The sequence below is a fragment of the Plutella xylostella genome, chromosome 17 (genome assembly GCF_932276165.1).
Source record: "Plutella xylostella chromosome 17, ilPluXylo3.1, whole genome shotgun sequence".
NCBI lineage: Eukaryota > Metazoa > Arthropoda > Insecta > Lepidoptera > Plutellidae > Plutella > Plutella xylostella.
In genome coordinates, this window is record NC_063997.1 from 3,940,099 (window position 1) to 3,962,279 (window position 22,181).

The 22,181-nt window shown below is 40.0% G+C and overlaps 1 protein-coding gene and 1 long non-coding RNA gene across 2 annotated transcripts; both read right to left on the bottom strand.

Moving 5' to 3' along the window:
* Window positions 1–183: 183 nt before the first annotated feature.
* LOC105392443 (E3 ubiquitin-protein ligase RBBP6) lies at window positions 184–22,136 on the bottom strand. Its single transcript, XM_048626875.1, has 17 exons — window positions 21,689–22,136; window positions 21,286–21,520; window positions 20,743–20,857; window positions 20,502–20,629; window positions 19,930–20,096; window positions 19,659–19,749; window positions 19,346–19,443; window positions 18,775–18,849; window positions 15,331–15,389; window positions 14,879–14,941; window positions 14,427–14,494; window positions 13,963–14,166; window positions 13,126–13,416; window positions 11,924–12,016; window positions 11,373–11,573; window positions 10,984–11,049; window positions 184–3,042 (listed from the first exon to the last, which is right to left on the bottom strand). The coding sequence occupies exons 1-17, from the start codon at window positions 21,852–21,854 to the stop codon at window positions 369–371; spliced, it is 4,794 nt and encodes a 1,597-aa protein (XP_048482832.1). The 5' UTR covers window positions 21,855–22,136; the 3' UTR covers window positions 184–368.
* LOC125489763 lies at window positions 15,328–19,023 on the bottom strand. Its single transcript, XR_007267225.1, has 3 exons — window positions 18,775–19,023; window positions 16,573–16,674; window positions 15,328–15,389 (listed from the first exon to the last, which is right to left on the bottom strand). It is a non-coding gene; the product is annotated as an uncharacterized LOC125489763 (long non-coding RNA).
* Window positions 22,137–22,181: the final 45 nt, after the last annotated feature.

The window sequence follows — 22,181 nt, forward strand, 5'->3', positions numbered from 1 at the left end:
GTCGACTGCTAATCTAATCGAAATAAGGATTTTAAAGATAAGTTAACTATGCCTAACTACGCTATCTAATCATAAAATCTTGATCTGTAAATTAATGTTATGCTAATAATTGCGTTTTAGCCCATTTATTACTATCGATGGCGAAATCTCTGATAAAACCAATAGACATCAAATAAAACAGTATTATTCTGTAATGCAAGTTTATTATGTATCATTGTTACATACTTAACTAATGTAGAATGCTAGTAAACACATATTTTATCATCCTAAAAGCATTGAATAATTCCTGACGAAACTAAATACGACTTATTTTACATCTTCCTTAGATCCTTAATAACGATTAACTCATCACTTTAGCGATTACCACATCACTTATGTTTACTTGACTTCTTCTTTTTCTTGGTAGATTTTTTCTTATGCTTTCGCTTTTTCTTCTTCTTCTTGTGGTCGTCATCGCTGGACGCCGAGTCGCTCTCGCTGTCGCTCGCCGCGCGCTTCTTCTTGCGCTTGGCTCGCTTCTTCTTCTTCTTTCGCTTACGAACTTCTGACGAGGACGAGGAAGAGGACGACGAGTCTGTGTCGCTCGACGACTCGCTAGTGTCCGGTTTCTTCTTCACGTTGGTCAGGTCTAGCTTGATGGTCTCCTCTTCGTCGATCTTCACTTTCTTTGCCTCGCTGGGTCCGACCGGGGACTTGGAGCCCCCGCGTTTCCTCTTTACCTCCTCCTTGTCTTCCTTCTCGGACTCCACGGTCTCGTCGTAGTCCGGTTCGAAGTGCGCTTCGTCCAACGTCGACTTCTTGCGCTCATGCTCTCGCGGTTTAGCTTCGGAAGCTTTGGTTGGACTCGTTTTGTCATTGGTGTCAAGTTTAGGTTTCTTTTCCTCTCGGACCCTGCGTTCTTCTCGGTGTCTCTTCTTGTCCCTGGGTGGGCTGTTTTGTCTGGCTTCGCTTTTGATGTGGTCGTTCTGGTGTCGTTTGTCGGGTTTGACGTCATCGATGCGGTGTATGTCGACTTTGCGGGTGCGTTCCTTTTCGACGGTGACTCGTCTGTAGGGCTGTTCTCGCTTGGGTGTGCGTGAGCGGGACTTGACTCGCTCGACGGTGCTGTGCACGACGCGGGGCTCGCGGCGGCGCGGGTCATCGACCTTGCCCCCGAGCCGCTCCTTCACCGACAGCCGCGGCGGCGGAGTCTTCGAGTTGCGCTTCTTGTCGTTCAACTCGATATTTCTCACGTCGTCGACGGCCGGGACCGTTATCTGAATGTTGTTCATCCCCGTCTTGGAGGCCACGTCGTCCGAGTACAGCTTGGACCGGTCGTTGCTGACCTTCTTTATCTCAATCGGTTTCAGGGAGCTTATGGCCTTCGCAAATATAGCGTGTTCTGCTCTCTTTAGGACTTCCGTGGTCACCTTTCTCGAGTCCTCCTCTTCATCAGGGGAGGTGATCTCACCCGGTTCTCTGTTTCTTTCTCCGTCGTCGTCAACTTCCCATTTAGACAGAGCAGGCATTGGAGCCAACATTTCCTTCTCTGTACTTTCTATCTCTGTTTTCAAGTCCAACTCATCAGCATTAGCTTGCAATTCAATGCCATCAAACGGATCTTCTTTGATGACTGGAGCAGATTCTTTGTTTTCTATGGGTTCTTTATTAACTTCTTCCGACTTTGGTTCGTCAAGTTTAACATAATTTTCCATTATTTCTTTATCAACAATGGCTTCTGAAGCATCATCTTCGTACAAATCTACTTTGGGCTTGTCATCTTCTTTTTCTTCCTCCACCGGTTCTACTTTTGTTGGGGTTAGCTCCTTCTCAGGAGGAACATCATTGGTCGGTTCTTCCCCATTGTCAGCTGGCGGAGGTTCGTCTGCTTTATCTTTAATTTCCTTCTCACTTTTGTCGTCATCGGCATCTTCTTTACGGTGTGGATCCTTTTCCTTTTTCTCTTTCTTCTCACGTTTCTTTTTCTTTTCAATCTCCTTTTCTTTTTCCTTCTTCTTCTTCTTCCTCTCCTTCATTTTCTTCTCTTTTTCTTTGTCCTTCTCCTTGCGTTCCCGGCTCCTGTCGGCGCTCTTCTCCCGCGGCCTCTCCTCCTTCTTCTCCCGGCGGCTCTCTCTGTCGCGCGAGCGGCCGCGAGACTCGCTGCGTCTCTTTTCACGAACTTCTCCGGTGCGACCGCGCTTCGGAGAGGACCTGACTTTCTTGTCTGGTGTGTTCCTATCGTAGTCTCGATCGCGCTCCTTGTCGTAGTCTCTGGTGCGGTCGTAGTCGCGCGGGCGGTCGTCGCGCGGCGGCTTCTTGTCGGGGTCGCGGTCGTAGCGCTCGCGGTGGCGCTCGTCCGGGCGCGGCGGGCGCGGGGCGCGGCGCGCGGGGGGCGGGGCGTGCGGGGGGTGCGCGGGGTGCGGGGGGTAGCGCCGCTCGTCGCGCAGGTGCGGCGGCTCGTGGAAGGGCTCGCGCGGGTCGCGGAAGGGCTCCCGGTAGGCGGGCGGGGGCGGCTCGCGGTACGGCGCGCCGCGGAACGCCGGGTCGCGGTAGGCGCCGGGCGGGGGGCCGCCACGGAAGCCGGGGTCTCTAAAGGCCGGCTGCCCGTCCCTGAATGGGGGCTGCCCATCCCTGAAGGGCGGCTGTCCATCCCTGAAGGGTGGCTGCCCATCCCTGAAGGGTGGTTGACCGTCCCTGAATGGAGGTTGTCCGTCCCTGAAAGGCGGCTGTCCATCCCTGAAGGGCGGCTGGTCGCGGAAGGGCGGCGGGCGGTAGTTGTCGCGCGCGTGCGGCGGCAGGTCGCCGGGCGGCGGGTAGGCGGGGTCGGGGAAGGCGGGCGGCGGGCGGTACGCGTCGCGGTAGGGCGGCGGGCCGCGGTCGCCGGGCGGGCCGAAGGGGGGTTTCTCGAAGGGCGAGGGCTCGAAGCCGGGCACGGGCGGCTCAGCGGGCGGCGCGAAGGGCGGCTCGTAGCGCCGGTAGGGCTCCGGCGGGCCCAGCCCCACCAGCGGCGGGATGGGCTTGGCGCCGGGCGCGGGGTAGGGGGGCGCGCCGCGGGGGCCGTACCTGCAACCACACACCACAACGGTCACACATTGCTACCAATACTTGGTCACAGCTACATTTGCCACGCGAATAGAACCTGGTTTCCCTTTCTTACGGATTAAAATACCTACCTACGGATTCTTGGAGGCTGATGCTAATAATGTTGTTGGAATACCAACCTAAAAGTGAGTATAAATTAGAGCAAACTTTACTATTTCAACCATCATTCGCTGTTGTAACTAAAAGTATTCGTAAGACTATTAATTACTTACATTGTATTGCTCAAGCAAAATCTCTATTTTAAACTCACTTTTTTATTCAAACCGTGATGTAACCGGAGTCTTTGAGCAAACCTAAGATGAGAGTTCTTTGAGTAAGCATAAAAAAGTTATTACTTCAGTATAGTTCAATCCCCGATCAGTGTAGAGTCCAGGGGTCGTCGATAATAATACGAATTATTTCTGGTTTTCAAATTATTAATACTTACCAACTCCATTAGGCGGTATTTTTTCATGAGTTATGCTATGTACAGATACAGTTGTTGCAAAAATGGTAGGCTAAGCGCAAATTCTAATTATACGCAGATATTATAAAATATTTAGAATGAAGCTTCTAATTACGGCCTACTTTACCATTTTTGCGACGCCCTGTAGAATTAAAATACTAAACAAATGAGGTATAGTAGATCCTTTAGGTATGCACCTCGTCCATACAAGCTTTGCCTTTCACTTACGTGACCTCGTCATCAGGTTGGTGTAGAAATGTTATGTTTCCTTGACCTTCCTGTCTTCATACTTTCCTGTAAACTAAGCTTGATGAGATTAGAACAGCATAAAATAATAATGAATGTGTCCTACATACACATCCTCATAATATGATTCGGCTAAATATACTGGTTGTCTGCTTGTTTACGTGACGTCTAAGTGACGACGCCCGCTACGGCGCCTGCGAATTCAAGGTAAACAAACATTAAGCAGCAACTTAAACTCGTAGTTTCGCTCAGCTATTCAGGTCTATTAATTTTGGTGCACCAGCCAACTTACAGCGCAGGCCATACCGCCAGCAAGCGACCTCGTTCAACTGTACATACTTCAGTTCACACCCCGAGCGTTGGAAGGTTCGTTGTTATACCACGCAGACACTGAAATGTATGGCTGTATGCGTCTATTTCACAAGACTACGAAATGTTAACATTGTGATTGGTATATCATTAATATCTTAATTAAGTATCGGTTGCATTTCACAAAGGTTTTATATAAGTAACTAATTGTAGTTTCTACACATTTCTTCCCCCGAAAAGACGGAAAGGATATTTAGCCAAACTCCAAGTCCGACAAAGCTAAGTAACTTTACAACAAATATTGATTACACAGAAATATTGTAATTATCCGAAAATGATTAATGATTGCGTATAAAAAAATGCGTCAAAGATAGCAAACAGTTTATATTTTTGCCACAATAACTTTGTAGGTACATATTCGATACAGTAATACTCGTAATAATACAATTATCTTACATTATAATTTGGACATAAAATATGTATGTAGCCTCATTTACAAATAATATTATATTCACGGTTCATTTGTTGTGGAATATCTTATAGCATAACTAATTTATTTACAGTGAAAACAATGGTAAAATTACCTACGTTTAATTGTTTGAACAAGGATTACAAGGATCAAAAACAAATTAAAAAGTTTATTCACCTTGGTAGACAATTTAGTATATTGCGTGAGCAGATAAAGAAACAATATGAAAATGGGGGCTGTAACTTAAAGATGAACTATATGAAAATTGCATGACTCCAGCAGAGATTCGATAGTAGGTAATTTATATTGATTCTTTATCTGCGTTTATCTACTATTCTATAGCAATGATTCAAATAAACACAAACACTACACTTGAATGCAGTTCAATAAAAGCTAAAACACTTTGATCCATGTTGGTTGAAAAATAAATTTATTTATTTATTAAAAGATAAATGAGAGTGTACACAGATGCATAGGTATAAGATGAGGTGAGTATACATTCACAAAGTAAACCAATATGAATAAGCTAAGAAATTCAGATTTAGATGTACAGGATTTATTTTTGTCGGAGTAATTCCCGACGGCAGAATTAACCATAATATAAAAAAAATATAGTAAGCCGAATGGGATTGATTGAAGGCCATTTTGAATTATCACTTTTTTTGTTCTACATTTGTTCCACGTTCTACCTTTGGAAAGTCCACCGTTTTCGGCTTGCTATATCTTTTTCTAGTCACATAACAGTATCATACTCATACTTACACCAGATATCCTAAATTACAATTTGACATAAACAATAAATACAATATTCAGCAATATTAGAATAAGAGAAGATTTTTATATAAAAATAAACTGTTTAGGCTACTTTATACACATAGTCAACTGCGGAAAATAACATAGCTACCTATGAACTTATCCTAAAATAAAAAGCCGGTACTAAAAGGGAACGTGTTTATTATCACAGTTTTTATATCACAGATAAGCTTACAACAATGGATTACCAAATAATAACATTAATCTAACAGAATCTCTTTAAATCTAATAACAATAGACTTAAAAGACAAATTTTCGCTCGTCCATTACAGAAGGGCTAGCACGGGGCGCATTTAAGACGTGACAAAAGATTTGCATCGCGCTCACTCTCATCGCGCGGCCTCAAGAGCGAGCGCGACGGAGAACTTTTGTCATGTCTTAATAGCGACCCGTGCTACAGGGCCAGACATCACATAAAAATGTATTCAGCACAGTTTTACATGCTGCAGCAAATGTATACTATTACTGCAGCGCTGCTGAACCCAACAAAAACTAAATGTGTTGTAAATGAATTCCATAGAAATATATATATAAGTGATGGTTCTACCTTTTTTGGCATAAGATTTATTTGCCTAATCTCGTATTGCATAGTAACGTTTGGTCAAAGTCTCGTTACGCCGAAAATCGTATGGCATAAATCTCGTTTAGTAAAAAGTTATTTCGCATAACATTGTTTAGCCTAATAATGGTATGGCCAAATCTTGAATAGCCTAATAATGCTATGGCATAGGTTTATTAGGTTTATACAAAGTAATAACATTCGTTTGGCTTTAACTTTGACGGAGCGTCTCCCTACATAGCGCAAACTGTTGCCGTGTATTGTTTCCGCTGTTTGGAAAACGCTCCGCTGCGCTCCGCTTTGGTTTTGATGAACATGTGCACCTAACACGCTCCTCCTCGCTTTGCTCGTAGTCGCACCTATTTTTAGGTTTCGATCTCATGGGGTTTGTATAATAATTATATTGGTCGTTAACTTTCTATTTTTTGATCATACAATATCGTGATTTTCGGGATGTAGGAGAAAAATACCACAATTTGTACATTTACTACATACTTAATGTATTATTTATTAAGATAAAATTACGAGAAACAAGATTATACATAGGTATAGACGAACATAAATTTGAGCAAACGAAACTTAGGTGTTTAAAGATTGTGCCTAAAGAGTTTTAGACGAAACGAGCCTTATGCCACATAAGTCTAGGCAAAGTGATGGTTCGGCCAAAAAAGTTTAGACCATACGAGTTATGCGAAATGAGTTTTGGTCAATAAAGATTATGCGAGATGAGCGGAACCCATAAGTGATACATTCTTCAACCTTAATTCGACAAAGTTCCAGCCAAATAGCAATGTAAAGGGATTATAAATATTTCCGGACAAAAGTTATGGAAGTTTACATGACTTTAGGCGTTTAGAACATTTGAGTCATTTATTAATTTTACCCTTAACAAAATTATTAAATAAATGTAATAATACTATACTCCAAGCATTAACGCACATAATAGGGTATGGAATTTCATAGGTAATCAACTGAAGTTTATAATTATATTGAACTAGACGATTTCTAATCACAGTAATATTAGCCTTTTATTAGGTTCTACCTTTTTTGGCCTAATTTTTATTTGATAATCTCGTATTGCATAGTAACTTTTGGTCAAAGTCTTGTTTCGCCGAAAATCGTATCGCATAAACCTCGTTTAGTAAAAAGTTATTTCGCATAATCTTGTTTAGCCTAATAATCGTATGGCCAAATCTTGAATAGCCTAATGATGCTATTGCATGGGTTATATATGTCGCAGGCATCTGGTTTAATCTCCTGTTTGATTGAACCGCTAGCCCGTTCATTGGATGACGCTACTCAGTTGAATGACTAAAGAACAACTAGTCAAGTGGTTGACTGTAACGTCCAACGTCTTGACTGAACGTTATTCAGCGAAGTCGTTAAATGGGATATAGTATAGCAACTTTGTAATGTCTGGTTAGGATGAACCTGACCAGACAAGAGTCAACAAAAAGACTATTTTACAAAGCTCTCATCTCACAAATTAACTAAACAATAACAATAAACGTACCTTGATATTGTTGTTCATAATTATCCATTTTCAGCACATTTTTTCTTTGAAACTATCCGCCGACGGTGTAATAATAGGTAAATCCATGTTGTCACACAATTTTAACATAAATAACGCACTTTAAAGCTAATTAATTTGCAAAAAATAACAATACAAGTGCTTTTTGTGTCAGCTGTTCGCTGTTAGATGCCATATTTGTTTTATTCACCACCTGACTGATTTTAAGGGCCAAATTCACCGAAGTAATTAAACGTCGTTAGAAGGATCGAAAACGCAGTTTATGCTCTAAACGAGCTTATACGCTCATTTCGATTTTCACCGACCAATATTAACCAAGATTAGAGCAAAACGCAGTTACAGCTGTAACTGCTATAAATTGGCCAGTTAGCGTTGCTAAACGCAGTTATAGAAAGCTGTCATTGTCAAACGTCATAAACAAACCACTGACCAAATAACAACGCTTTGACAACGACATATATTATTTTTTTGTTTTATAATGTGTCAAAACGTTTTGTTACTCCATTGCTCGAAATCAAAATACGCAAAAAGTATGTACGGCGCGACGCAATAACTAAACGCATTTCAGTGTTGCTGGCTCGTCTGTAGCTGAAACACCGGTGACGTAAACGAGATTAAAATAGCACCGATGAATTTCAGGTTACTCTAAACGCAGTTAGAAGAAATCGGCAATCGTGATTAATGAAATCGTAGTTTAATAAAACTTAGATTTCTGTGCAACCCGTGAATTTGGCCCTAAGTCCGCTAACTAGTTGGACGTTTTGTGACGCTTGTACATTCAACGTTCGGCCTAGTCATACAACTGAATAGCGTCATCCAATGAACGGGCTAGCGGTTCAATCAAACAGGAGATTAAACTAGATGCCTGCGACATATATATTGTGTGGTGCCGTGTATATTTCTGCTATGTGGGAAACGCTCCGCTTTGCCTTTTACGATCATGTGCACCTAACACGCTCCTCCTCGCTTTGCTCGTCGTCGCACCTATCTTTAGATTTCGATCCCATGGGGTTTAATAGCGTTTGTAATAATTATAATGGTCATTAACTTTCGATATTTTGATCATTCAATATCGTCATTTTCGGGATGTAAGTAGAAGTTTTTACATGGACTACATATTTAATTATTTTTATTTTTTAAGATAAGATATTAGAAGAAACAAGGTTGTACCTATACAAACATAAATTTGAGGAAACGAGACTTAGGTGTTTCAAGACGATGCCAAAAGAGTTTCAGGCGAAACGATCCTTATGCCACATAAGTCTTGGCGACGTGATGATTCGGCCAAAAAAGTTTAGACCATACGAGTTATGCGAAACGAGTTTTGGGCAATAAAGATTAGGCTAGATGAGGGGAACCCCTTTTATTAGGATATTATTAGCCTTTTGTATTAAACAGCTTTTATCCCCGACGTCACACGAGTTAAATTAGTTATAAACCTTCCCCGTACATCAATGAAAGAAATAACTAGGTTTTTACATTACAAAGGTAGTCTTCTATTCTATTCTTCTTAGGAAGATTTAACAATATACTCCGTAGGAATACCTTGTTGGTTACATAAATTGGCCTCCTTTGCTTTGAGAATAACTGTTGTAGAGCTTGAGTATTTCGGCTATATTGTGAAAAGAAATGAACAGACAGAAAACAACATACAGTGATTAAAATGAAATAAAGGGTTGTTATTGTTCTACATCCTTCGTCAAAAAGTAGATTCGTCATATCACACCTGTACTTAAGTAAACTTATGATTCGCGCCTGATACAGAACAAATAATACAATTTCTGTGTTGTTGTATTACAAATCAATTGAATTTGCGTATGCGTGAGTATTTTTAATTACTTATCTAATTCAGCATTCCTTTTTGAATTAAGAAATATGGTAGGCATAACGACTAATCACGCTTGCATAGCATTATTTTTTAGCTCTGAATTGTTTACATAATCACATCAACTCAGCATTCATGAAAATAAAGATTTTCTGGCATACGAATTGGTACCACCATGAAACTTTTGACAGAAAATATATGAAAGAAACCGTAAACATGTTTAGTTTTCGCAAAATATAAAACCTATACTAGCGGTACTGGAGGTAACTACAAACAATGAAGTTCCTGGATCGGACATTGTTTATTACCTAGTATCTACAGTTCGACAACTCTATCTTTGCAACACAAACAAAAATACCATCTTGGAACTTTGCGAATTGATGAATTAATCTTTTTTTACATGCAACAAAAGTTACTTGTATACATCTGTTTACATAAAACAAAAGTGACTTTTATCCTATCCTCGAAGAAAATAATGTCACTTATAATAAATTACTAACAGATACATTACTATTGTTTTACAATTACTAGGGCACTCGGTCTCTAGTCTATGGTAGTCACCGTGTCGAAATGGGTATACAAATTATTCGTCATAGAGCAAATCCGAAACGATTACTTTAAGAACATACAATATTCAACGCACAGTATTGATTGTACAACATTATTTTAAACTACTGTATCATAACATAAATCATAAAACAGCAATGCGGTAATACAGTTTTTAAATCGATATAGGTACCTAGTAAAATATAAAATAATATTATCTAAAATGCAAGTACAATTTTTACATGATAAAGAAACGTTTGGTACTTTTTTATACAGGATCAAACATAAATAAATTGGCTAATGAAATTTTTCCATATGGCTGATTTGAATGGCGCTGTCTTGTCTGAATGTTTGGTGATCGGTCATTGAAATATCAGCCCTAAGTTAAATTTATTTGGCCGATTTTTATGACAACAAATGGAACATTTATCACTGATAAAAAATATATGACTTATAAATGTTGTCATATTTAAATAGTAATATCATATAATAATCGAGTCATTATATAAAATTTTCAAAAAAAGTTTGCTTAACATATTATATCTTAAATCACATACAATACAATACGCTTTGAAAACTTATCAATATACAGAATGTTGCAAAAGTGGTATAGTAGGCAAAAATGGGACGACTCAGTAGGTTATCCTAAACCACTTTCTACCCTTTTTGCAACAGCCTGTATTAATATGAAGAAAAAATATTAAGAGGGACATTTTTATACCTATGAACTTTTATATAAGACTTATAAACATTGTCAACAATGGTATAATAATGTAAAATAATAAATTAGGATCCTTACATCTAAATATCACAGATAAAACATAACATCTCAATATTAGCCGAAGACGACGAATCCATGCAAAATACGCCACACTCCAATAACGACGAATCAGGAAACTCAGGAACCAATCAGCGACCGCCACGATGTCTCACCAACCAATCAGCTACCGTTCAGCATCCGCACACCGTCAAACCGTTCGAGATACGTCTAATACTTTAAACCGGACGCTGTCAACCTACACTAGCTTTTAGAAAATTTGTTACAAAATGGCCGTTCAAAAAGTTCGTAATAAGTTCATTCGCGCATATTCCGTGGGGCAGGTTCGATCCGCTTGGCAAGGTAAGTAAAGTGTTGATAAAGCGTGGGTCGCTATCGTACCTGGGTCCGTATGGCTCCGCACTCCGTCGCGGCGGGGACAGCAATTCGTCGTAAAGTCCGGGATATCTGGAAACAAGGATATTTATTATTTAGCTTACAGGTGGTTATGTTCTTCTGAAGTTTGAGATGAAAAAATTAAAGGTTCATCCCGTCTAAACCAGTAAAAATATCAAAGTAATGCTTTAAACCCCTGGGACAGAATTAAAATATGTGGTTATTTGATTAATTTATTTATTTATTTATACTTTTATTCCACAATATACAGAAGTAATTATGTATAATCAGGTGGACTTAATGCTTGAATTAACAGATTCGGGCGGTTATTTTCAGATTCAAGCTGGATAATTCTACCTCATAGCGTTTAGGCAGTAATATGTGCGCAAACTTACCGATGCGGCGAGATAGGTCTCGGAGATCGCATCGCCGACCTCCTGGGCGAACGCATCGGCGAACGCAACGGCGAGCGTATTGGCGAACGGAGCACCGAGCGAGGCGAGCGGAGTGGCGAGCGAAGTGGTGAGCGGAGAGGGGAGCGGAGAGGCGAGCGGTATCGTGGTGGAGAGCGGTGGCGGCGACGTGGGGTTGGCGATCTGGAGATTAATAAATAGTTATTAATTATATGTAAATATTAGTATATTAAAAAACATAGCCTAGTGGTAAGAAGCTAACTACGTCTGGGCGGGGCTGATGCAAGGAGGTCGCTCCCTTCGCACGGCAATCGTCCTCGGTAAGGGCTTGTTTGTTTTATGTCAATCGTAGAGTATCACGGCGCGCGGAGCGTATCAATCCGCTTTACACTCCGTCAAACTACGTATATTGCCTTTTCCTTTTATCTCCCTAATAATTCCAAAAATGAGATAATTATGGAAAACCTATGGAATCATTAAATATTTAACCAGTACTAAGGGCACTAAGGCACCAGGGTTGCATCTGTACACACCTGGACAGTGAGATGCTCCGGTCGCGCGAGCGGCGGCGGCGCGGCGACCACGGCGGCGAGCGGCGCCCGCGCCCGCGCGATATCGACCGCGATCTGCAATGTCACGGTGGAGTTAGTACTCTGTATACACTAATGTAAGGGCAGAGGGAGAGTGAATTAGCGTATCAAAAAATAAAAGAAAATAAAAAGGACTAATTTAGAAATTTAGCAGACTTATCATTTTCTGATATTTACAATGGGATTTTAAGAAGATTTTTTATTCGTTGAAACAATATCACTCGTAAAAAATATATATGCACTCATGACTGTAATCCCCGAAGGGGTAATCAGAGGTGGCTCACAAACAATGCACTTAGGATACACATCTAGAATCTAGGTGCTAGATGTGTAGGTTTCCTCACGATGTTTTCCATCACCGTAAGAGCACGTGGTATTATTGTACTTAATTGAAAACACAATTGAAAGAATTCATTGGTACAGGCCAGGATTTGAACCCACGGCCTCTCGATTCAGAGGATGAGACCTTATCCATTACGCCACCACCACCGCTTTAAAAAATATTTAAACGGGAATTACCCAGCAGAGGAATACCTACCATATAAGAAGCAAAGCCAAGTTATTGCAAACTCTACAAGGGTTAAATGTACTAAATGTGCAACTAAGAAATAAAAATATGTGCAACATAGCATACAATAAATAAGATGCAAAATAGGTTTAGTACGGTACAGATAAACAATATCCAAAAACAACAACCTATCACATACTTATATGTAAAAAAGAACACACCAACAACACAGTACAAGCCAAACACCTCACAACAGAGTTGCCTACATCCAGTCCAACCTTTATGTAAAAACCAACATTCAGTGTCATGTGGAAAAACGCGAAAAAAACATATACTTAAAGCAACATAAAATATACAATCCAATCATTCATATACACCATACACCAAATATGACATTATAAGCAAGCTTTATGAAGGCTTATGGAAGAGGCCTATACCCTGCAGAGGGTTGACATGGGCTGAAGATGATGAAGTTCCAATACATTTTACATGCGAGTCCTACATACACAGTTGGAAGTTCCTTCTTAGAGTATAAACCCAACATGTCATTCAATTCAATCAATAAAAAACAAGCATAGCGACAACGATTTTACACTGACAAGCAACTTTTTTTACATGCGTGACCTACACGACCTACCTAGTGTATCGGATCCGCGGCGGCGGGGAGCGTCGAGGCGAGCGGCGCGGCGACCGCGGCGGCGGCGAGCGGGGCGGGGAGCGGCGCGGCGAGCGAGGCAACGAGCGGCGTGGCGAGCGAGGCAGCGAGCGAGGCGGCGAGCGAGGCGACCGCGGCCGCGGCGGCGACCGAGGCCCCGGCGAGCGCGAGCGGGACCCCGATAGCCGCCGTCTCTCTTCCTCCCGCCGGCGCGCGCGCATCTCCTTCTCGCGAATCATCCGGTTGAACGCCTCCAGCGGATCCTCCGACACCCTACGGACCAACAAGCGGGTGAGAACCGACCGCGCTACTGTGATGGTGATGGTGATGACCGATTTCGGCAGTGACGAGTGGTCCTAGCAACCGTATACAAATTGGATATTTATGAACATTATGCATCTGCAATGACTCATAGAAAACAAGAACAAGTACATGCCAAAAACCCCCAATTTTTTATACTTTACATGATTACAGTTCATTAAAAAATTAATATTGTGTACTAGTGTTACCACACTTTTATTATAAAAACATTTATAATACTCATACACCGAAAGGCCCAGACAAACATTACAATTATTAGGACAGCAGTATTCCCAAATAATTTCATATTTCGCAGACAGTAAATGTTGCTCGCATTTTCCATTACTTAATCGTTTCTCACATTAGCAAGACTACGAGCGACATTTACCGACTGCATACCCATAAAAATTATTGAATTCCAAAAAAATAACCCAGAAACAATGTGAACCGTGAATCACAAAGATAGAGTAAGAGACACACAATATTATATCACTCTTAGAAAAAATCACAAACTCTTACCCATTAGTCGGAGAATCTTTGATCCCGGGCGGCGGCGGTTGGTTAGTGAACGGGAAGGGGTCCGGGAAGCGTGGTCCGGAGCGGTGCGGCGGGCCGGGCGGGCGGTGCGGGCCGGACGCGCCCGGCGGGCCCGGGTGGCCGGGTGGACCCGGGTGTCGCGGCGGCCCGGCCCGGTCGGGCGGCGCGCCCGGGCGGAAGCCGGCGCTGTGAGGTAATATTGAGGTGTTCGTTGTAGTAAGTGTGGTGCAAGTGGAGGTTCCATTGCTTATACTAAATGCAGGCGATTTGAAAGAGATGTATACTGAGTTAACATGATCTGGAGTGTAATTTGTTTACTTTCGTTGTCTAGCTAGCCTAGCTCCTATGTAAATGTAAATTGAGGCTCTGTTGCTACAAGAATATAGACAAGTGATTGCTGTTATTTTAACGCCTAAGCCAGTAATCATGATAATGAAAAGACTTACTTGTACACTGCGTTGGACGGGGGCCCGCCAGGGACGAAGCCCGCGGGCGGACCGCGGTTGAATCCAGGCTGGAACAAAACAAATAAATTATATTATTATATAAATTGGCATAAAAAACCAAACTTTGTTTTCCAAACACTGAAAACTAAACACATTTCGTTTATTTTATTATTAACCACAGAAAGGCTGTCAACAAAGTAAGCTTTTACAGTCTCTCCTAAGATCTCAGCAACACTTGTCACTTTAATCACGTTGGGGTCACCACTTTAGTGTCAAAATTATGTGTCTTCTTGCGCATTTGTAGGAGCGGTGCAAGCATCGAGCATTCAGCACCTTGGAAAGACACTCACACTGGCCTCAAATTAAGTTGCTCACAAAACTAAGCACAGTTATACAATGTCACTACCAACGTCTCAACAAAAATGTGTAATAAAACTAAAAAATTAACTCACAGGGTCCCTCCGTTCATCGATGGTGGGCGTGCTGGCGCGCTGCTCATCCACTCGCGGGGGCATCTGGAACCGAACACAGTGCATATAATCATCACGACCCATCACGTCCCCACTGCTGGGGCACGGGTCTCCTTCCAACGAACTAAGGGTTTTAGGCCTAATGCATATATTATAAACACGCATCTTTGTAGGCCGTTAGAGAACTAATATTTCGCAAACAAATTTTCGATTGTTACATAGTAGTCTAAGTTTAAAGATGTGTTAGATGTCTCTGCGCCAGAAAATACATTTTCTTATAATCTTTAGTACAGATCCTAACCCGTGTAACCATAAATAATCAGACGACAGAAATCTTATCTACTGTATAAATTACCATAGTAAATAGTCAAACATGTCTTCATGAAATATTGGTCTATTTCGAAACCTCATTTACAGTTTAAAAATAAACTCACATTGACGGCTGCATTGGGAGGCGTCTCTATCCCGGGAGGCTTCAAACCGGGAGGAGGTCCTAAAACAAATGAAAACACAATTTAATTCACTATTCCCTGGCCACAAACATGCAATATAGAATCACAACATTGTATTAATAAATGCTTCAACATTTTAGTGCATAAAGCTGGGTTAGCTGAGGCTTGAACAATCATGCGAATTGGATTTGTTAAGGGGTATTTTAAAATATAGTTTGGTATAAAGGTGCACGTAAAAAAAACATAGGTTGTATTCCGGTATAAACTGTAGTGTGGTTAGAAGGGATCATGCTTGGAAGACACTCCATGCTGGCAATTATCAAGTAACATTTCCTTAGAGGAAATGCTACGTTGATAATTAATTTAATAAATAGTGTTATATTTATTGTAAGACATCAATTTGGACTTTTAATATCAATAACATAAAATAGTTATGTTTAAATCAAGTGTTTGAGCCAAAAGTTGTACCCCTTGAACTCAACATAGCAAAATAAATTTGAAAATATGACTATACTGTGAAGGTGATTAGATCAATATGAGTTTTGATAAAATATATTAATTGAATATTTTGCTTTTTCAAATTTATTTTTACCAAATGTTTTTTAAGATGTTGCGTACAATACATAATCGAAATAAATAATATATTACAACACCGAGATCCTTCATACAAAAATTATTAATAATAATGCTATGCTAAGCTAATCGACCAATAGTTTTCCCTCTTTATATGGGTGCACCGCCGCCCTGGGTATAAGACATTGAGCTGTGCATGCGACATTCAGCGTATAGCAGTATTGCTTTATGTATTCCGTTACATATGACTCTTTAGGCTTGTGTCGCGACTCGTTTAGTACTTTTAAAAGAAAAGAAAACTGCAAGTAAACGTGATAATTTATAAATACCAACATTTATAAATGATCACGTTTACTTTCAGTAATAATAATACAACTGCAAATAACGTTATTTTAAAAAGAATCAATTTTGTTATTCATCAAAAAACTTACTGACTTTTTCTGATAAATCTCGTTCTTCTCAGAAACAGTCAATTATTTTTACAACTACATCTGAAGACAAAAGTGTTGCAGTGTTTCTTTACAACAAAAAAAAATACGTTTTAAACTATTCTATCGGAACAAACACGTTTGTGCCATCCGAAAGACCTCTCATAAAACAACGAGCCAAAAAAGGTGCCACCTCAGTGCCATATGTAACAGTGTTAAGTACCGGGGCGCGGTCGGGGGCGCGGCGGGGGGCGGCGCGCGAGGTGCGCGGGCGGCACCAACACCGTCACGTTATCGTCAGCCGAGCCGTCCGACGACCACCCATCTAGTAATACATGAGGTGTTTAGGACGCGTGCCCACCAGATTTAAGTTTGAAGAGTGATAATAGTGCATTTTGTAAAACGTCAACGATAGCTGATTAGGGGGTTGTCATTCGGTGTAGGTCACGTGAAACGTGAGTACAACCGTCAACTATGATATTCCGTATACCGTAGCTGATGGTTATGAAAATACTATGGGACCACAGTGATGCGGCTGATGGATCGTGCGAAAATGGTCAGCGATGCACGGAATTGCAAATTTAAGAGGTTATCAGACCATAGAATGAAAATTTTATTTGAAACTTAAGAAGAGATAGTATAGAATTGTGTATTTATACAGTGAAGCTAAAAATCCACTCAAGAATCTTCGCTTTATCTCTTCGCCACTATCTCATTTACGCATATCTGGTGGGGACGCGGCCTTAGCGCTACATAGAACTTTTTTAATGTCTTCTCGTGCGCTACTCACAAACCCGTGCTACGTATAGTGCTGGGTCAGTCTTTATTTTTTCCTAGTTCTGGATGCATAATTAAAAAAAAAAATTTAAAAAAATTTAAACTGTTTATTTCAAGAAAATAAGTAATTTTTGAAATACAAGATCCAAGGACTTAATCTACTTACTAGGTGAGATTATAATAGCCTTAGATTGTTGCCCTAGAACAGCGTACATAAGTAAAAAAATAAATAAATTATAAATTAACATTATACTTAGTTATAAAAAGCTATTTCAGTAGCAGCGTTAAGCGCAAAAAACAAAAACAATACCAGAAAAACAACCTAGTTATGCACCTACACACACCATGCAAGTTAGTATTACGTTGGTAGATGTATGCAGGTACATACGGTAAGTTTAGCTAAGGATTATTTAAATAAACATTTATGTATGTATAAGTAGGTAAGTACAAGTACAAGTACCTAGGAACACTTATTAATTTAGACATCAAGGTTAGGTTTTTTTTTTATGTAAGTACACAGACAGTATACAAGTAGGTACATAGGTATACATATACATCATTTTTATAACAGAAAGTGAGGAACATGTTGAAGTAGGCAGTAATATCTAGTTTAGTTGAGGTGGAGCGGTAGGAGATCTGTCTGACACACACGGACCGTACTTTTCTTTGATGAAATAACGTTTTAATATATTTTTTGTTTGTATTTTATTACTAAGTTCAAGTTTATTTTGAGTCTCCTTTGGGAGCTTATTTAAAGTATGCGGTAGTATGTATCTTGCAGATCTTCTACCATATTCATTGTTACATTTACAAAGTTCGTAGGTAGGAGTATTAATTAAAGTACGAAGGTTACTGGGTCTTACTTTTTTATGTAATAGATTAATTTTTTCGTGATATTCATTGACAATTGCTAGATCAATCTTGTCGAATACATTTATGACTCTGCAGTATTGAAATAGTTTTTTGTAGTTATTTTTGTATTTATATTTAACTTTCAATGGAACTATGGATTTTAACATTCGTAGTTGAATATTGTATATGCTTTGGATATTTGTTTTAAACGTTCTCCCATAGCTAGATATACCATAGTTAATTATTGAGTCCGCTAATGACATATACAATAGTCTCAGCGTTTTATACGGCATTTTATATTTTAGGATATTGAATTTGGCCAGTAGTGCTCTTAGTTTATTACAAACGTGTTCCACGTTTTTGAATTCCTATTTGTTGCTTCTAATTTGTCAATAATGGGTCCTAAAAACAGTGTCTCATGTGTAAATAGAACTACATAATTTGAGTCATATTCCAAAACTATAAATTTGAATATGAAACATTGTTCTTAGAGCCTGTCGAAAAGGTAAATTTTAAATCAATATGCGGTACACACACTACTCCATACCAATAAATAATTTACTGTTGTGTAATACAGAACATTTCAGACACTCATTAATTTACTCTCATTGCATCGATTCATTGGCGCGTAGTGTATATATACGCAAAAGTATTTTATTCATAAATTAGTATCAAACTTCTGAATGGCCATGCGATAGCCGGCTGGTGTTAACGACTGGAGGTGAGGATGGTATTCACAAAGGAGGTTAATGAGAAAAGTAAGTAATGCAGTATGTAAATAATTTATAAAACTTACCGTTATTGTTCGGCGCGGGTGCTTGAGGCGCCGGGCCGTTCCGTTGCGGCGGTACCACCGCTGGAGGTGGCGCCACTATGGATATTGAAATAAGGTTTATAATAGTTTCACAGATTGAGACTGGCCATTTAGAAGCGAAAAGTTATTTTTGATTCGGAACTCGGCTTACTAAAACAGTAGCGAATTGTGTTGTGTTGATAAACAAAATAGGCGAATAGATTATAATTTTAATCTATGGAGATGTTTATAAAGTGACTCATGACAATCATGATTCAACAAGCTCGATATAGATACACCTATTTGTAGGTGCCAAAATTCTATTGTTGGCTTCTTTCTCCAATTGAATTGGCATAATTCTTTAATTAGTATTCAGACCACATATACAAAGTAATGAACTAGAATATCCAAGAAGCTGGCATAAATATGTAGTACCGTCAGCTGCATAAGTAGCTATACACTTTTGTACCTTGTCAAACTGACTACATAACAGACCTTCAATGTCTGCATAGGCAGTTTGTGAGTTTGACAAGGTACAAAAGTGTACAGCTACTTATGCATCTGACTGTACATTACTTACCTATGGGTGGCGGAGCGACAGGTGCTCGGTGCGGCGCACGCCGACTGTACCCGGTCTGGTTGCGGAACGCAGACACCGAGTTACGGAGAAACCTGCAAATTGTACACACATTTAACTTACAGAAATACACATATGTATATGTATTACTATACTACCGACGACGTCAAATAATAAATCCCGCGTGTGTAGAAAATTAAACCAGGTTTAAAATGGTATAAATTCAGTAGCTGTGTAGCTTGTGTAGGTCGGTATTGTCAGGTATTGTGCAATGTAAGACAGAAATGTAAAGTTAGAAAGTTGAATTTACCTGTTAGGTATCAAAGTGGTCGGTGCGATTTCTTTCTCGCGACAGTCGGGGCACTCCCGGTCTTCCGACTCCAGCAGAGAACCTCGAATACCTACGAAGAGACATATATTTTATTTCAGATAACACACAATTTTTTTCAGGATGGCCGGAGCAGGCACGGAACTGGGATGAGCGGATCACCTGGCTGATTGGCTAGTCAGATTTGCCCAGTACAGAGTGCTGCATAAAGTATCGTTGATCATCATTCGTAGTAGCTGCTAGCAATACTGACACTCATCACAGAAGCTGTTCCCGCAGCACGGGATCATGACGGCGTCGGTGAGCAGGTCCCGGCACAGGCTGCAGATGAGCTCATCGGGGATGGAGGGCGCGGGCGCGGCCGGCGCGTTGGTGGGCGTGTCCGCGCCGCCCGCGCTCTCTGACGCCAGGTAAGCTTCACTGTAGGAGAAATAAAGAAACAATGTGAAAATGGCCAACAGCAACGTATGCCTCACTGTAGAGGAAATAAAGAAACAATGTTAAAATGGCTAACAGCAACATACTCCACAGTGCTCCCAATCATTTATGTCAATCACCTACGCGGGTTGTACTGTATTTTAGAAAAAAATTCTGATGTGTAGGTAAGGATTGACAGCAGCTTCTTGCTACACGGGTTTGTTATTGACATCGATAAACTGTGTATGTGTCGGCAGAAGATTAAGAAAAGAGTATTTTATGGTAAATACAATGAATGTAGAAAATCATGTGAGATTGCAGGACTCTTTGCAGGATATGCTGTGACAAATAATGATTGATGATTTTTGTCCATGTAGCACTTTTTGCAATGTTTAATGTAGCACTTACTGGTCCACCGCAGGGACGGCAAAACTTCCACTTGGGGTCATCATGGCGCCGGGTGCTTTTGGACCATCTACTGGTACCATAAAACTACGAGGAATCCCTGTACTTCTCCTTATTTCTATGGGATCACCCTGAAAAAGTATTTTTATACTGTTAATTTATAATACAGTGGTTCAATAGATTCTAACTTCTGTAAGAAGTATATGTTCTGATTTAGTTAAACAAATTTTATTCTTGTACTTACACCTGTATTAGCCAAGGGGCAATCTTTTATCCAGTGTCCTTTTTTTTGACACTTGTAACAAGTATAATTAGGTGGTACTACACCACGCTGGTTCTGTCCTCTTATCTTTTGGTAACTGGAAAAAAAGTATTATAACATTTAATTAATTTTAAACCTAAATTCAAAGACCAGGATTTTATTAAAGCTTCATTCTAATTATAGTGAAACTTAGGAGAACTTTAGATGGCTTTACTCATGTTATTGATTTCATAGATTTACCATTTTTGTTTCAGTGCAGAAATAAAAATCTTGATTTACTATGCAATAATAGTGTATCATTAGTCAAACCATACTCCTAGGCCAAAATATTAGGACTGCGTTCTTCTTCTTCTATCGTGTAAAATGCAGAACGCAGTCGCCATGGCCGAATACGGCTAGGAGAATATATATATATTAGGAAATCTTTTCATAGATTAGAATCTATGTATCATGATAGATCATGAACTTGGTACATTATTATTATTAACAATATGATAAGTCAATCAAAACTAAATTATTTCATACTTGCTAGGGTCGTATTCAAAGGTGGACTGTGATATCATAGCATTGATCTTGTCCTGCTCGCTGCCCTCCATGCGGGACAGGTCCGCCAGCCCCTTGCTGCTGGCGACATCCTTCTGGTGATTGGTGGCGTTAGCATTGTTCCCTTCCCACTGCTTCTTGGGCTGTTGTGATAGCGGCACTCGCGCAACCAGCAAAGATGTGTTCTTTGGTATTAGAGTATTGTCGTCGCTGTATACTGGAATAAAGGGTTTTTTTCTATTAATAAGATTTTTTCTGCTATATAGAGGAGCATTACATTGACATCAATAATTCGTAATTGATATGGTTTTGAAGCAATAAAAATATTATGAAAATAACATAAGCAGTTGACCTACTGCGCGTTGACTCTCTTGAACAAACTTACCTTCTTTTGTTTGAGCATTAGTTATCTGCAAATCAAAGTCTGAAGTCTTTCCAATACGCTTTTGCTGTGATATTGCAGATTTTAGGTCGCCTACAGATATGTGCAGTCCATCGAATGTAACTGTGTCATAATCCAAAGCACTTTTAAATTTATAGTGCACAGACATATCTTAAGTTCAATGAGATGTGGCACTGCAACATGTCCAGAAAACTTCCGATTTTAACTTGGATATATTTTCGAATAACTGGAATGTTTAACATATAACCTCTAAATTACTAATCACAAAACCAGTGTTCACCAATTTTAAATGGTGTGACTGCTTATCGCTAATAGTCTTTCTTCAACAATAAAAGTCCTGATTAATTACATGTTACAAGAGAAAAATAAGATTTTTCAGCACCGAGCGACGCTAAGCAAAAACAGCCGTCGCCATTTTTTTGTCATAATAAAAAAAAGTAAAAACTAAACTACAGATTAGTTAGAATATGACTAG

Excerpts from the sequence above, each read along its gene's own strand:
- LOC105392443 (XM_048626875.1), bottom strand. The coding sequence starts at position 21,854 with ATGTCTGTGCACTATAAATTTAAAAGTGCTTTGGATTATGACACAGTT. Across the intron at positions 15,390-18,774 it reads ACCCGCGCCGAACAATAACG|GACCTCCTCCCGGTTTGAAG; the intron begins GTAAGTTTTATA and ends CATTTGTTTTAG. Across the intron at positions 12,017-13,125 it reads CCGCGGATCCGATACACTAG|ATCGCGGTCGATATCGCGCG; the intron begins GTAGGTCGTGTA and ends GTGACATTGCAG.